Here is a 14,242-nt window from a genome sequence, read left to right as displayed (position 1 = left end):
AACATGATTTACTAGAAGCAATAACGTTTGCAGCGGATTGGACGAAGAAATCAATGAAAAGATGCACGAGATCGCTTCCAGAAACATTTATCTAATGGTTGTGTTCTGTTTCAAAATGAGCTTTTAAAAGAAAATGGACCAAAATCTCCACAAAAGAGTACCTACAAAAGAGTTTTACCAAATCTTTAAGTTATTGAAGTCGAGCAGTTAGAAGGAAACGAAAATAGAGAAGACTACTCTATTGTCTGCAGAGGAATTTGATGAAGATTGATTCCTTCACGCACAATGTAGATGATTAATGGAATTGCTTCATTGATCTTGCCTTGATCAATTTGTCCAAGCCTTACCAATGGACTAGGATTTTGCTGATAGAAGTCCCTGAAATGTAGTTTGATTCAGATCTAATCGACTTCTACTGCTCTTGGCCATGTTTCTTGTGCAATATTGTGAACATCGCCACGTGGGAAAGAATCATATTTGTTGGGGAAATAATTGATTATTATTTTCAACCATTACTATAAATTTGGATCAAATGACTATTCCTCCGCCGGGGTTAACGGAAATGGAAACGAAATAAAAGGTTTCGGCTAGCCTCTTAACACCCTCAACCAAGAAACAGGTTTGTGCAGAACATTTGTAAAAACCAATCATCGCCCCGAAATCTCGGTGGTGGACAGGTTTTGTTGTTAATGATCCGCCAATACCGGTCTCCTGTTCCGAGCAAAGTTTCGCACCAAACAAGTGCTGTGCGGTAGGTATTTCAAAGCATTGGCCGAAAACAACTTGCGTAATAAAATATTAAGAATGATAGCTTTTTTATTTCCCTTTTGAGCAGCATTCGAATCGCAACAAGAAACAAAAGTGTTTCAAGGTAATCTTACTAAAGTTTCTTTTCTGCGAAAAACCATTGAACCATCTTGGCCTAGGTTAGTAACAAGCTCTATGATATGGTGTCATAAATTTCGTTGATAAATCCTACGGCCTATGGTGTTGGTAGTATTCGCCCAAAAAGTGATAACGTGCCAGAAACAACAACAACCGAATGTTGAACGGATGTGACACACTTTGGAAGCAAAACGCACGTTACATAAGCTGGAGACACGTTTACCCTATACTCTATGTCTAAACTAACGATTGCATTTGTGTATTTATTTTCAACAGGCTGCAAGAGGACCGAACCAATATTTAGTAAGCGGAGAAGATCGTGTCAAGGCTGTGGTCGGAAATCATTGTCATGAGAATGTAGAATGTGGGTCACTAACGCAGAGAGATTGTGGACACCTTGAACTACAACTGTCGATTTAGACGGTGAAAAACGTTTAATGGCGCATTTAATTCGTTTACTCACTCCTCCAGTCGATCGCCGAGCTGCTCCGATCGATCCGCCTTCAGACACTTGGTCAGATCGTCCTTGCCGAGACCTCGGCGGGATCCGCGGTAGAATAGTGGTAGTAACCAGCCGAAGAGTAGCTGCGACAGACAAAAGGCTCCCTTGCGCGGGTTCTTCTTCACCGGCTTACTTGAGCTGTCCATCGTGGCTGCGGTGTGCGGACACGTGGAACCCGTTGGAACAATAGTTCAACCAGCGTCGTTGGCGGCGACTGGTGTTGGTCACCGTTCGATGTACACAAATTGAAGCAAAATTGATACACCAAGTACAGCAGCAACGTAGTGAGGCACATGAACTGGACAGTTGGCGAATCACCGGATCGACGGTTCTTCTGTAGCGTGTCCGCGATCCAGCGTGACCACTCGGAACTGCTGTTGGCGAAGGATTCAGGATTTTTTCTTTGCACGCCGATCGAGAGTAAAACTACCTTCGCATATCCGTTTCCTAGCGATTCACTCTCGCGTTATCACAAATTCTCAAGGCACTCGCGGGCCGTAAAAACGACTGTAAGTGAGCAGTAGAAAGACTACGTTACGAACGATTTCACTTCCGCTAATTCTTTGTCTTTTGGCAGACGACTAACGACGGAAATCTGTGATCAAAGTGTAAAAATAATAAATGTTAACGGCACACCTTGCACTTCGCGCACAGGGAATCGTCTCAAAAAAAAATTGGCCAATCATCACGAGGGTCACCGCGGTCGGGGATCAATTAGCGACGTCAATTAACCTTTTTAGCACCGCATTTTCGGATGCGGTTGCGTTGTTGCACGTTGTTCATGACATGTCAAATTTTAATTTCAACCATAGATCACAAACCATCGCAGACGGGTAACTAGAGTTATTTCCTTAGACTACTACGAAGCACGGCAAATGCAGGAAATCAACTGAAACGATCCAAAGACCCGTAGCAAGGACTCTTTCATATCTCGCACTAACTGCTACGCGGTGGCACAGGAGTTGTTCAGCCGATAAGACCTTCCACACACGATCATGGCCTGAAGAACCTGGCTACGATCGGGTGAATCGACGATCGGTGCTGTTGACCGATGGCTTTCTAGATTGCGACTCCTGCAGTTCGAAACAGAGACATCTGTTAAATCTGCGTCGAGTTCACGGCTACACATGTTATTTTAATATTTATTGTCTTCCGGCTCATTAACATGCCTTCTGCGGATTTTTATTATATTTGATTTTCCACACACAGTTCCCACACAAGCAGAGCGCGATAGTGTTTCGCGAGATTGCGCTTTTTGCGTTGCTTCATGTCTTCTTGTCGGTGCCCCCACGCCATGCCAGCGATAATCAGATTAAAACAAAAGGACAAAAAGCCCTCTGGTCGGTCGTTGACAAGGACAACTTTGGAGCGTGGCTGGGCCACGAGAAATGTCACGATGCTCTTCGAAGACAAGCGTTTCTGATTCGAACAGCAAACAATTACAATTACAATTCTAACGGATCGTGATAGGGATAACGCCGGTTCGGAACCAACCGCGGACTGCTGTCGGTTGGCGGTAAAACGCAGCAAAATTCATCGCATCATAAACAGTACTCCGTAGATAAGAAGCAAGAAGGGGCAACCAACACATTTCTTGCTTCCGTGCGAGAGCGTGCCATAAGTAATCTGCGAAAGAATAGGAGCATACAAAAAGTGCCTTCCCTTCGACAGAGCATTACGATTGATTATTTAAAAAAAGACTGATTGAACCAATGGACTCCATCGGGCCACGTTCTGTATACAAAGTATTTGCGACATCAAACATCAACGGATGTTGCTGCATGCGTAATCAGAATGGAATACTCCGCGGGTTGACCTATCGGTCAGCCTGTAGAGTGAGATTGAGTGACCGCAAAGTGAAGTTGCGTTAATAATAAACATCGCCCAAAAACCACCAACGATGGAGAACATATTGTTAAACGTTAAACCAAACATTGGCTCAACTATTCGACGGATCGAATGTCTGTAAGAGATTAGCCTATTGAGCCTTGCAATTGTTGATTTTTAAAGGTTGATTGAAAACATCATGTTTGGACTCTCATTTTCTTCATTTTCGAAATGCTTAGCTACCGATCTAAGTAAGCTGACCCAAGTGACTAACTCTCTTTCGGCGCCCACCATAGGACAGGACAAGCCCAAGTGTCGAGTGGAGTCGTGCGTGCATAATTAACTGTGATCGCAACGGCACGTGGCCAACAGCCGTGCCCATTTGGTTCCGTATTCGTCTACCGTTGGGTGAAGAAATCATAAAAGTTCTCGTTTGGCTCTTACGCAACCGGCAACGCGATGGTAACGATCAGGAAGAAGGTACATTACGCGGCACACGCATTCCAAAAATATTCTGTTCACGTCCGACGAGACGCGGTCCACGCAGCGCGGACCGGAAGAATCCGGGAGGATAGGAAGAAAAAAGGTGCCTAGCCCGCCCGCGTCGCGTTCACTGTTTACAAGCTTCGCTGTTGCACAAACGCCCGAACAATCGACGCATCCCGATACTCTCTCTCTCTCGTGTTATTTCGGCGCCTACTTATTATCGCGCTGATCGGTGTCGCCGCTGCGAACGGGGAGAACAATTATCTAACTTTTCCCACACGATGTTTCGCACCACCAACAACAATAAGGCACTTCTTGGCACGCGATCGTACACAGTTAACTTAGGCCATTTGCTACACACTCGTTGGATCGTGTGGCTTTCTGCGAGAATTTCGGACCGCGACGAACAATCCTGCCTCGCGCCGGCTCGAACGGAACTGCGCGGACTCCCCCGATCCGATCCGATCCGATCCGCGCGATTCGTCGCGATGTTTTGATGTGCGTGTCGGTGCCGGCATTGCGTAGACGGATTCATGCGCTCTCGGATCGAGTTGAAGCGGGCTTCAAACAATACGCAACAGTCAAACGCGCGGCTTGAACAGCGATCCGTCAAACCGGTGGACCTAGGGATGCTCCGGGACGCCGGTTCGCACGGCAGCGGTAAAACATTAATTTCTTTCATTCCAATACTTAAGGTTTCCCCTCAGAAAACATTCGACTTAAGATGGTTGTCTCGAAAAATGCTAATTCTACGCTCGTTCCTTTTTTTATTTTAGGTATAATCGCTAAGCATCGCCCGCTGGTTCTATGCTCGCGGTGTGTTTGTATTATGCTGGCAACATACAGCTATGCAGGGCGCGTGCTCACCCACACTGTCACCGGCGGCCGCAGCTACGCAAGAATGTGACCACGGAACGCGCGAAATGCCGGCCGTTTTGTTGTGTTGCCTGGCGGCGTGCTATTCACTAATGACCCGCGAATCACGCACACGCACACGCACATGCTAACGCCTTTTGCTTTCAGTGAACCTCTATGAACTCGTTGACGACTCAATCGGCTACGCCACCGCAGTCTATGTGGCCAAAAGCGAGTCGGCACGCTCTCATCAAATCGTGCAGGGTGATAGCGAGCGTGGAATTCATTTGCGCCAATCAGTAAGAACACTCGGACGCCCGGCACCGCCAAGTGATACGCGCGATGATTAATAATTGATCAATCAGTGGTCCGATAGCGAGTGATAGAAGAAAAAAAACAGAGACAATTGATGCACGCCAGTGTCACGGACCCAAACATTTAGCACTCCCCCCGGCATTAAGAGTCAGTTTCGGATCGCACTGCAAGCGGCGAACAGTCCCCCAGGAATCGAGTCCCCAGGATGGCCACCGTTCCGAAGCTTAGCGATATTTCGGCCAAGTTCACCGAGAGCACACTGGACGAGATTATCCGCAGTGCCGGAGGAACCCGCTGCACCGGTTGGAAGCTGCAGGATGGCGACGTCACGAAGGGCGATGCGTATCTTAGCGAGCTGTACCGGATCCAGCTGCGGGACGATGAGTTCCCCTCGAAGGACGGCAAACCGCTCGTGGTGAATGCAATCGTGAAGACGATCCCGAAAAACGTCGGTCGCCGTAACACGTTCCGGTCGGCGGACTTTTTTCGCAACGAGTGCAACTTCTACAACGTGGTGCTGAAAGAGCTGTACCGCTTCCAGGACAAGCGCCAACCGAAGCACCCGTTCCAGGATATCGCTCGGTGCGTGGTCATTTCGTGGTGGTCATTGAACCGTCAGCAGCTAAAGCATGTCTCTTAAATTCCATTTCAGGTGCTTTGTTGCGTATTGTGACGGAGAAAATGATTTTATCGCTTTGGACGACCTCGGCCAGTACGGTTACGCGACTGCTTCGAGGTAAGAGCGCGCTGCTGGCAACCGTTACAGGTTTAGGGAGATAAGGAGTCTCATTCGTTTCGCAAACAACGATAAGTGCGATAAGAGACGCGCAGATACACCGGCCCTACTTTGGAGAAGGGCTATAGGGAGATTTTTTGTCCGGGCGACCACGTAGATGTCATATTTGTGCACCCAATTTTGTATACTTTTCATGCGCTTATTTTTCCGAGTTTTCACTTATTCGATGCTTTCCGTCCGTTCCGTAGAGCCGAAGGTGTCGGACTGGAGGACTGTCTGCGCTGTATGCGGGCGCTGGGCCGGTTCCATGCCCTGTCGCTAGCGATGAAGGAGCAGGAATCGGATCGCTTCCACACGATCGTTCAGCAGCACGTGGAGGAGACGTACTATGCGGCGCGGCTCAAACCGTGGTACAACAACTTCCTCCAGGTGCAGATCGACATCGCGAAGGACGCGGTTCGGCGTGAGTTTGCGAGCACCGAGTTCGAGCGCAAGGTGGCCAGCTTCTTCGATGGCGATCTGTACGATCGGATGGTGTACCTGACGCACACGCGCAACCAGAACTCGGTCATCAATCACGGCGACTGTTGGATGCCGAACTTTCTGTTCCACGGTGAAACGCCCGCTGTCCGCATTATCGACTTCCAGCTTGCTCGCTACTCCTCGCCAGCGCTGGACATTTCCTTTTTCGTGTATTCGTGCACGAGCCAGGCGTTGCGCGAGGCCCACTACCAGGAACTGCTCGATGCGTACTATGGCGCGCTGTCCGAGATGCTGCGGGACCTGGGCTCGAATCCGGAGGATATTTTCCCGTACTCGGAGCTGAAGCGCGAGCTGCAGCAGTACGCGCGCTTCGGGGTCGGCATGGGCATCGAATCGATACCGTTCTCGCTGCTCGGCGAATCGGATGTGCCCGATCTGAACCAGATCACCTCCGAGAAGGCGATCCCGATCGAGGAAATTTGGATTCTGCGCCCGATCGAAAGCCAGGCGGGACGCCTCCGTCTCACAGACATGTTTCACCATGCCATCGACATGGGATACCTGGACTGAGGCGCTTGTGTTACGAGTTGATATTAGGCTGCAGCGCACATGGGTTTCACAAATGTTTCTACGAACACTATCCTAAGAAGAAAAACAATATATGAAACGAATCTGCAATAAATGCTGTGAGCAGTACAGCATGACGATATTAGGTGTATGCGTTGAAATTTATCGTTTACATATAGGGGGCGCTACTGTTGGATAGAAGGCACAAATGTCATCAAATAACTGTCAAATGTCAAGCTTAGGCATCTGTCAACAAATCTGCATCATCACATTTGTCAATTTTTCCATTGTGAGATTGTCATTAACACGAAACCATGTGCGAATTCGAGCCAACAAAGCGTCATTTGCGGGAAGTGTTGTTGTATCACTTCCATCTGAAGAAAACTGCAGCCGAAGCATGCCGGTTGCTTCAGGAGGCTTATGGCGATGCTGTTATATGCGAAGCCACTTGTCGTAATTGGTTTCGGCGCTTCAAAAGTGGTGATTTTTGCACTGAGGACAAGGAGCACCCGGGACCAGCGAAGACGTTCACAGATGAAGAGTTGGAAGCATTGCTGGAAGATGACCCGTGCCAAACACAAAAACAGCTTGCAGATGCATGTGGAGTGGACCAAGGAACAATTTCCAGACGTTTGAAAGCGTTGGGGAAAAAATGTAGCAAAAAGTAGTGGCTAGCGACGGACACTACTTCGATTGACTAGTTTGTTAAGAGTTTTGAACAATAAACGATTCAATTTGGTAAAAAAAAACGATAAATTTCTACGCATACTCCTAATAACATCCTTTTTTTGTCCATCCTAACGATATCAATGCGTTTTTTCCTGTGCGCAGAACAAAAGGAATCGGCCTCGGGGAGTGTCTCAACTGCATGCGCTCACTGGGGCGCTTCCACGCGTTGTCCATGGCGATGAAAGACCAGGAACCGGAGTGGTTCCAGCGAGTCGCGAACACACCCGTGGAGACCTACTACTGTGTGGACCGTGAAGCGTGGTTCCGAAATTTCATGCAACGTCTAGTGCCCATTTCAAGGAACGCCCTGGAACTGGTGTGCACCGAGGAGGGACCATCGTGGGACGGATTCAAGCGCACCGTGGAACACTTCCTCGACAGTAACATCTATCAGACGATGATCGAGCTGACGCACGCACGCAACCGCAACTCGGTCGTTAACCACGGTGACTGCTGGGCACCGAATTTCCTACTCCATTCCGAGTCGGTCCGGATGATTGATTTTCAGATGGCCCGGTACGCGTCACCGGCACTGGACATTGCGCTCTTCGTGTATACCTGCACGGACCAGAACCTCCGGTTGGGACACTATTATGAGCTGCTAGAGGCATACCATTGCAGTTTGCGCGAATTGTTGCGCGAGTTAGGATCAAACCCCGACCAGTTGTTCACGCGGAACGAACTCAACCGGGAACTGGAGCAATTCGGACGGTTCGGATGTGGGATAGCCGTTGAATCGATTCCGATGTCCCTGCTGGATGACACGCAAGTGCCGGACCTTAACAGCATCCAAGGGACGGAGGCTGTACCGTTGGAGGAACTGTTGATCGTTGGCAACATTGCGAGTGCCGAGGGTCGCCGACGACTCGTGGACGTCTACCGGCATGCCTTCGACTGTGGCTACCTAAAGTAAAGTGACCTTATTAAACATAAATAAATAAGAGGTTGCCCAAAATAAAACGAACGGGTGTGTTTATTTTTTTTCTAATTACTTTTATTGATGTTTTGTTGATTCCGCACTTATCGCGGAGGTTCACTTTTAAATCGATGCCTAGTCATTGTTGCATTTTTTGCTTTGCTACCGTTTTTTTTCGCTTACCACCAGCCAGTGAACAGTGTTTTTACGGTTTTCTGAGGGACATTTTTCGATTTTTTCTTCATTTTCCATTCGCATTTACCTGCGCTACTGTTTTGCCTCTCTTCAACAACACTTATATCAAAGAGGGATAGTATTTAATATGTCTTACTATTTTTACAACTTTCACAGTTTGCAGTTATTTTTTTGGGGGGGTCTGGCGGAGGAAAGGGTATTTCTGTAGTCGGGTTCAATTGTAGTTCCATCGGTTCAGTATATGATTTCGTTCTGCTTGCGCACGCACTCTCATTCATTCCGCTTCAATTGCCACCGCTTTGGGGCCGAGTAATTGTTCTCTTCTCTTTCCCAGCCGATAAAATCTCGCGGTTTCGGCAGAGGCGACATTCATCCATCTTCTATTCTGCATGCTTCTCTACATTTTGCCAGAACTAATGCTGCACGTGGTTGCCAATAGCCTCCTGCACGGGTTTTGTTTCAAAGACGAAAACAAACAAGCATTTCAATAATTCTCTATCAATTCGGGCACAGAGTGTCGTCGGTTAAATGATTCACGCTGAATATACTCATTTAAGCCATCACACAAATATAATCAAACCATATTAAACACGTGTTACGTTTGGCTAAGGATTCGACAGAAGCATTTTGATTTCAGCTTTTCTTCAATAACACAACGCATACAGCATATCGTTCACCAGAGCTTATGAGGCGTTAGGTAACGTCCAGAAGCGCTACTTCTCAGACATTCTGATCCTACTACTTCTACTGCTCCCCGTGGTGCTGATACGCAAACTTTAAACAACCCTATGCGACTGGTCGCTTTACGGATACAACGCAACATACAAATATATGATAATCGCAAAGTAAACGATAAACAAACATAAGAAAACAAAAATTCTTACAAACGACAATTTCATGAGCCTGAGAAGAAACAGATCATTAACATGGACAACGATCGACATAGTAGGAGTATGGTTTCAGACAAAGTGTTTTCAAGCATGATCCGGTGTATTATTTCCTGGGATAAACCGCTCGATATCAGTCGCGGCCGTTTGTCTTTTGCTTTCGTCTGAGAGTAAATCGTGCATCGGTTAGCCACCACAGGCCTGCAAGAGGCTGCTTGTTTCAACCGTGTCCGTCCTACTTCAAATCACGCATTACATAAAAGCGAACGCTCGATCACCCACTTCTCTAATCGTTGCTGACGTTACGTAGAAATACTGCAAAAAACCGATCGTCCGTTCAATGCGGGTCCCATGAACCCAACACTCCTGGTAGCCTTTCCAATGTGCCTCGGGAGAGCGCAAAACTTCAAATTGGAGAACGAGCTTTTCCTATGATTTTCACACTTTAGTAGTATCTTCCTAAGCTTCCGTTGTACACAACAATTACATTTGCAAAACAATGATATCAGTTAAGGGAGTAAAGGGTGCTCAGTTTGCAATGAAAGTGTGAGTGTGAGTTAGACAGACTGTGTGGTACTAGCAAACGACCATCCAGTGAGTCCGTTGTAGCGCGCGGTTTGCTGTTGGTATCGTGTTTTGTTTCGCGTGTCTTCAGTCAGAACCATACAGAAGACCGTCCACGATCGTCGTACTATGTTATCATTACCTTGTAGTATAATATATATATATATTAATTGTTATTATCATTATCGTTTGTATTTTGTTCATAATCCGTTTTGTCTCTCCGTTGGATGCTAGTATTAAATCGTAGAAAAAAGCGTACAAATGAAAGGATAAAACTAGTAGTCAATCTCGTCCCTCGAGCTACCATTCCTGTGCGCGGGAGGCTTGCCAGCGGCTTGGCTGAAGAGAACCTGTAGTTGTTATCTCTCGAAATTCCCCTTGCCCGGTGGCGGAGCCTTAAGCGGTCTTTGCTATGTTTGCTATGATTCCGGGTTAGTTTTTTAAATGTTAATTTCCTTCGACTATTGCTTGGGACAAAAGTCAGCCATCGTCTCTGCTCAACATGCGCTTAGCGAAACGTCAAGGGCTGATCAGGGCGTTATCAAGGGCTGATCGGTCGATCATCAGTTCCTGTTGGTGAACAGTCCTCGCAAAAGAATCTATCGTCATACATTCTCCTCGGATGAGATTACGGTGGCTCAACTCAAACGCGTAACGCGAAGCGATACTTTTTCAAAATTGGTTTTCACTTTTATTGGAATCAGTATCTGCTTTCGGGAGCTGCTGTTCGGCTCCCACTGAGTCTGAGTAACCGTCAGATCGAATGCACGGCTTGCTGAGAATGTCTCTATACCAGGTGAAATGAATTCACAACATTCTTGACAAAAAAGCGATACATTTCAAAATTTCTTTAAAGGCAACAAAACGTGCCAAGTAGTAAATGTGGGACCGCGTAAACCCGATATCCGGAAAGGAAGAAAGCAATCAGAAGGTAAAGTGTATAAATATATTCCATTTTGATCGAATGAAACAAACTTTTACATTAGAGCGGCATTTTACAAATAATGAAACATAAACTTTACACACATACACAACAACCAGAACGTGTACCGATGGGTAAAGTGGCTACAGAAAACAAACGAAAAAACGACAAACGGGCCTCGTACAGGAACCTACGTTCTAACTGGGGGATTTTTATGCAGTGTAGCGATTCCGGAATCAAGGATATACCGTCTAAGGGCGAAAGAAAGTAGGGAAGATAAACCTATTCCCAAGGATTGCCCGTACGAACGAGCGATGGTCCGAAGAACTTAAAGAAACTGGCGAGGGGAACCACTTGTTATCTAACATTTAATGTATCTGATCGTCTGATCGTATCCGTGCGCGGGGAGGGAGAGTGGCCCATGTTTGCTGTGTCGTTTGAGTTTGCTGGATTTTGAACTTTTATAGTTTTGTTAATTATTATGATTGGGTGTGTGTGTGTCGTCCTGCGATTGCCGATTGACCTTTGACTCTCTCTCACGCTCTTTCTCTCTCTCATTCTCTCATTCTCATATTCTCACATCCTCTCGGTCTCTCTATTCCCTTGGTTTCATCGTTGCTTTTCATATTTCAATGCTCGTTTTTGTAGTTCAATTGTCTGCTGCTGCAACAGAATTACTGTTTGCACCACCACCGGATCCTCTGCTGCTGTTGCTGCTGGTACCGGCCCCCCCTCCGCCATCCACGCTGCCCTCACTGCCAACACTGTTGGCGTGTTTTCGGGTGTAGCCATCGGCACCGATTTTCTCCTCGCGCGGTTTCGCATTTCCGAAGATGGCCGACGCCTGCTTGGTTTCTGCCAGCGAGTTCAGCGGTGCATTCACCGATCGAGGAGCCAGCTTTAGGCGGGGCCGTTCCTCCATGTTGAGATTGGGATTGGGGGACGGAGTGTAGCTTGGGGCGGCGTCTTTTCTTCGATCGTTGTCCCGGTATTGGTTGTTCCGACCGTAGTTGCCGTATCTATTGTCTTCGCCACCGCGACCACCGTAGTGACCGCCGGCTCCACCGCCACCAACATCCCGATCATTGTGACGACCGGGACCACCACCACCGCGCCCATCTCGTTCGTGATCGCGGTTCCAATCGTCGCGACCACCACCATCACGCTCGTCACCAAAGTTGCCGTACCTCCCTCGGTTAGGTCCTCGATCTCCTCCTGTACACGTGACGGGATCCGATGAGACACAACAAATTATTGAACAGGCAAAAAGGGGGAGAGTTTAGGCGATCACACGACTATACGACAAATTCCAACAAAACAAAAAACTACAAAAATACGATCCGGTTCGTTCTTCTAAGATAAAAAAACAGTACAAAAACGAATTCAACCGAACAAAATGGATTAAATTGCAGAAACGGGAAAGTTAATCCAACACCGTGGAAGACTGGCAAAATAGAACATTAGAAGCAATCGAATAATCGTTCGTGCCATCCACCGTGGGTTGTGAAGGTGTTTTAATTTTGCTCATGCATTTGGCAAATTACTCAGCAATGGTAGCACTACGGTTAATTCTGTACTACGGGTAATCGTAGTATTGAAAGATAATGTAAAAAGAGCATTCTAACTAAAACAGGTATTCGATCGATTCGTCTTTACCGTTGTAATTATTGGAACGTCCACCGCGATTTCTGTCGTAATCGTTTCTGCCATAGTTATCATTACCGTAGTTCCTATCCTGGCCAATCGGTGGCCGGTTGTTCGAGTGGTTCGGACCGCCACGATTGTAGCCGCCACCGCTGCTGCCGCCGCCACCACCACCACCAGCACCACCTGGTCCACCACGGTTTTGTTGGCCACCACGCTTATTGAATCCACCGCTAAAAGGAAATAAGAATCGAAAGCAGGCCATCAGTCCAGAAAGGGGTTTCGCACGCTAATCAGTTCATGCCCTCGTGTAGCATGCCGATGATCGTATCATCTGCACCGTAAGATATCGCATTATCGAGTCACAAACAGATCGAAATCAACGCACACCACGTATTATCGGTATTGCTGCTCAGATTGGCCATGCACTGACAAAAAGCAGAACTTTTTGGGACAAAAATCGTTGGGAAAGTGTCGCTCCCGGGACCGTCGCTTACCGATCGTTTTTCTTTTGCTCCGCAACATCAATCTTAAGCATCTCGGGTCGCTCGTTCAGCATAATACAACCGTCCAGCTCCAGAACCTTCTGCAGGTGCTCCAGCGTTTCAAACTCCACGTAGCAGAAGCCCTTGAAAACGTCTGTTTCCTTGTCCTTCACCAAACGCACGCTCTTCACCGCGTAGTCCTTAAAGATGTTGTTAATATCACCCTGCACGATACCGTGCGGAAGGTTGCCAACGTACGCCAGGAACGGTGGTTCCGTCGGCAACGGCTTACGGGACCTCTCACCGCCATATCTAGAAGCGAGAAAGAATTAAACCGAGTGAAAAGAAAATGAGAGCGAGCCATCGATCCTCGGCGCCTGAACGAATGCCGCCGTTTCTTAGGACGGAAGGCGGAAGTTTCACGGGACGCTTTTCGGTGCCGACGAGTGTCGCCCGGCGTTTGAACCGTGACCTTCTATTTTTAGGCCAGCGGTAACGTTTGTTTGCAACTTTTCGCTTGATTCCTCCCAGCACTCTGCCTGTCGCTTCCGGCCCGCTGGCCCATGCTTTGCGACATTTTTGACAGCTTCAACGCAGCCTGGCAAGCACCGATCGACTATCTGCGTCCAGGGGGCTTTTCTGGTTGCTTGCAGCCGGCGACGGCATCGTCAGCAAACAAACATAATTTTTACACACTTTCCCTCGACTGCGTCAGGGGACAGTGAGTACACGTCGATGTCCGGATTAAAACACAAACAAAACAACCGCTAGTCGATGGGCGATGGCCGAAGAAATGAGTGGTATCATCAAATTGGACGGCCGCTTGATGATACTGGGCGAAAAAGTTTACAATTTATAATCGATTCGCTTTGGGGCTCCGGAAATAATCCTTCGGAATGGGGTATCCTTTTTTCCGCCAAGCACCACACGTTCCGGTTGCCCGTTACCGTCAGCAATCGGTCGTTCCGTCGTCGGTCGGTCTTCCTACCACGAGTTTTGTTGGGTAGCGGTGATCGGACCGCACCCGCTCGCTAGCACTGACCGCGGCGAGGGTTGTGGCCACAATTCAATCGCACACACTGGCCACCGGTTTCACCTACCGATTCCGACCATTTTGCACACAATTCGGCCCGGTTTTATCGTGGAAAAACGCTACAATAAATTTACCTATCGTGTGAACTTCTTCCTGCCATATTAGCGATTAAAACGCTGTGCTGTCGCGAGTGCAGAAAATCCCTTTTCGG

At 47.7% G+C, this 14,242-nt stretch overlaps 2 protein-coding genes across 4 annotated transcripts; one reads left to right on the top strand and one right to left on the bottom strand.

Moving 5' to 3' along the window:
• Window positions 1-4,766: 4,766 nt before the first annotated feature.
• LOC131208879 (uncharacterized) lies at window positions 4,767-8,298 on the top strand. Of its 2 annotated transcripts, none has more exons than XM_058201793.1 (3): window positions 4,767-5,452; window positions 5,523-5,606; window positions 7,488-8,298. In XM_058201793.1, the coding sequence occupies exons 1-3, from the start codon at window positions 5,076-5,078 to the stop codon at window positions 8,296-8,298; spliced, it is 1,272 nt and encodes a 423-aa protein (XP_058057776.1). In that variant the 5' UTR covers window positions 4,767-5,075. The 2 variants fall into 2 exon arrangements, with proteins under 2 accessions (XP_058057776.1, XP_058057777.1); XM_058201794.1 differs by lacking the exon at window positions 7,488-8,298 and adding an exon at window positions 5,855-6,760.
• A 93-nt stretch (window positions 8,299-8,391) lies between these two features.
• LOC131211973 (eukaryotic translation initiation factor 4H-like) lies at window positions 8,392-14,228 on the bottom strand. 2 transcript variants are annotated; one of them, XM_058205671.1, is made up of 4 exons: window positions 14,166-14,228; window positions 13,011-13,310; window positions 12,526-12,746; window positions 8,392-12,084 (listed from the first exon to the last, which is right to left on the bottom strand). In XM_058205671.1, exons 1-4 carry the CDS (start codon window positions 14,189-14,191, stop codon window positions 11,519-11,521), a joined length of 1,113 nt encoding a protein of 370 aa, XP_058061654.1. In that variant the 5' UTR covers window positions 14,192-14,228; the 3' UTR covers window positions 8,392-11,518. The 2 variants fall into 2 exon arrangements, with proteins under 2 accessions (XP_058061654.1, XP_058061657.1); XM_058205674.1 differs by having other exon boundaries at window positions 12,592-12,746.
• Window positions 14,229-14,242: the final 14 nt, after the last annotated feature.

This window comes from Anopheles bellator, chromosome 2, assembly GCF_943735745.2.
Source record: "Anopheles bellator chromosome 2, idAnoBellAS_SP24_06.2, whole genome shotgun sequence".
Taxonomy (NCBI): Eukaryota; Metazoa; Arthropoda; class Insecta; order Diptera; family Culicidae; genus Anopheles; species Anopheles bellator.
Note: the sequence above shows the minus strand (reverse complement) of the source record. Positions and strands in the feature narration are given on the sequence as shown.

Excerpts from the sequence above, each read along its gene's own strand:
- LOC131208879 (XM_058201793.1), top strand. The coding sequence starts at position 5,076 with ATGGCCACCGTTCCGAAGCTTAGCGATATTTCGGCCAAGTTCACCGAG. Across the intron at positions 5,453-5,522 it reads CCGTTCCAGGATATCGCTCG|GTGCTTTGTTGCGTATTGTG; the intron begins GTGCGTGGTCAT and ends ATTCCATTTCAG. Across the intron at positions 5,607-7,487 it reads GGTTACGCGACTGCTTCGAG|AACAAAAGGAATCGGCCTCG; the intron begins GTAAGAGCGCGC and ends TCCTGTGCGCAG.
- LOC131211973 (XM_058205671.1), bottom strand. The coding sequence starts at position 14,191 with ATGGCAGGAAGAAGTTCACACGATAG. Across the intron at positions 13,311-14,165 it reads GGAAGAAGTTCACACGATAG|ATATGGCGGTGAGAGGTCCC; the intron begins GTAAATTTATTG and ends TCTCGCTTCTAG. Across the intron at positions 12,747-13,010 it reads GAGCAAAAGAAAAACGATCG|CGGTGGATTCAATAAGCGTG; the intron begins GTAAGCGACGGT and ends ATTTCCTTTTAG.